Raw genomic sequence first — 1,623 nt, 5'->3', positions numbered from 1 at the left:
ATGGATGGGATGAGCGGCATGGCCAGCTTCCCCTCCCAGAGAGGCAGAGCAGTGCGCGAACAGCCACTGCCAAAATCTTGGGCCTTCTCTGGAGCTCTCTGCCCCGTGCTTAACGGAGATCAGGTGTGGCTTGAGGAGCTGATAGGCCCCTCATCTTCCCAGTGCTCCCCCAGCCATCAGTCCAGCCCCAGTGCCCCCTGCAACAGCCCAGGAGGCAGCAGGAGCAGCAGCGGGAGCCTGTGCAGCTGGAGCTCAGGAGCAACCTGCATCCTGCACAGCTCCATCAAGAGGCAAAGCCAGGAAGCGTTTCAAACGCAACTGACAGATGTGAGGAGATGGGGGAAGCTTGGAGGGGACAACAAACTGCACGCATGGCCAGAGACGGGTGGGCTGGGTCAGGGGAGGGGCGCGGCACAGACCCATGCCAGCACTACAAGTGTAAAACTACAGTGGCTGCTGGAGGAAAAGGTGGAAGCCAAACTGAAGTTTTCTCAGTTCTTGGATGAGGTGACATCTAATGTGCTTGACCCAAACAGCCTGCAGGCATTTGGGAAACCAGTCTGTCCCTCCAGCTTCACCAATACAGTCGAAGCTCAGCCTCAGGACAAGATTCAAGAGGTGACACAGTGGAGCTCCATGCTACCCTGCTCAATGGCCCAACAGCAGGGCTCTTTACTCGAGCTGAAGTCAACACGAGAAGAGCAGGCTCCCCCTGACCTGGCACAGAAAACCTATCAGGAGACGGACATCGACGTCGTGAGTAGGGATGATGACGAGCTACAAGACCTGGAGATAAAAGTGGAGACGCCTCCACAGCTGGAGATAGACGAGACAAACGTGATCCCTCCTCCTCCAGAGTTCTGTCAAGGGTTTGAAATGAAGAGCCCCTTTCCGGAGTTTCACTGTGACTTCCCCCAATACCCCCACAGATCTGCCTCTCTGCCCAGGGGCATCAACATGGTGAGTGATGAAAGTCGTCCCAGTCTTTAATCAAAGCCAGGCCTCGGAACATATGTTATGATTGGAGCGGAAATTGTTCCTCACACAGTTTGAAGTGATGTCTGAATAAATTGAGTCTTTGGATGATTTAAGTGAGCTGTTCTTGATTTTTCTAGGGCTCTTCTGCTCTATTATTCAGAGTGTAAAGAGCTATAGGAGGAGATGAGCAAGTCATTGTTACAACAAGTTCTTCGTCTAACACACTCTACAGGGTTTTTTTTTCTTTCTCTACTTTTTTTTTAACAACGTGTACAGGAAATAATCTATGAAGCAGTAAATGAATCAAAAGATATATTTAGGAAAAAATATGAAAGAAATATGAAAGAAAACTCAGTCTTTATTGTCTCTGGAGGGATGTTTGATGTTTGATGACTCACAAGAAAAACATACTTGAAATAAATATGGCATGTGACATGTACACATATAATGTACACATTGATCTTTATTGAAACTGGTTTAGAAATGTAAAAGTTATAGTGTTTTTTATCCAGAAAATCTGCAGTTCTCTCATTTACATCAATTTCTTTACAGGCCAATCTTGTCCTGTCCAGTATAAGTAGTTTCAAGGAAACTACATTTTTCATTTAGAGAAAAATAACATCCTTTTTCCTGTCATGATTTCAG

The 1,623-nt window shown here is 47.0% G+C and overlaps 1 protein-coding gene across 1 annotated transcript; it reads left to right on the top strand.

The window, feature by feature from the left end:
* Positions 1–990, top strand: LOC146314390 (uncharacterized). Its single transcript, XM_084737078.1, has one exon. It carries the CDS (start codon positions 1–3, stop codon positions 988–990), a length of 990 nt encoding a protein of 329 aa, XP_084593204.1.
* The last annotated feature ends 633 nt before the right edge of the window (positions 991–1,623 follow it).

The sequence above is a fragment of the Lutjanus erythropterus genome, chromosome 15 (assembly GCF_056507025.1).
Source record: "Lutjanus erythropterus isolate fLutEry1 chromosome 15, fLutEry1.hap2, whole genome shotgun sequence".
NCBI classification, from domain to species: domain Eukaryota; kingdom Metazoa; phylum Chordata; class Actinopteri; order Lutjaniformes; family Lutjanidae; genus Lutjanus; species Lutjanus erythropterus.
The sequence above is the reverse complement of the archived record's forward strand: the minus strand, read 5'-3'. Positions and strand labels throughout refer to the sequence as shown.

Excerpts from the sequence above, each read along its gene's own strand:
- LOC146314390 (XM_084737078.1), top strand. The coding sequence starts at position 1 with ATGGATGGGATGAGCGGCATGGCCAGCTTCCCCTCCCAGAGAGGCAGA.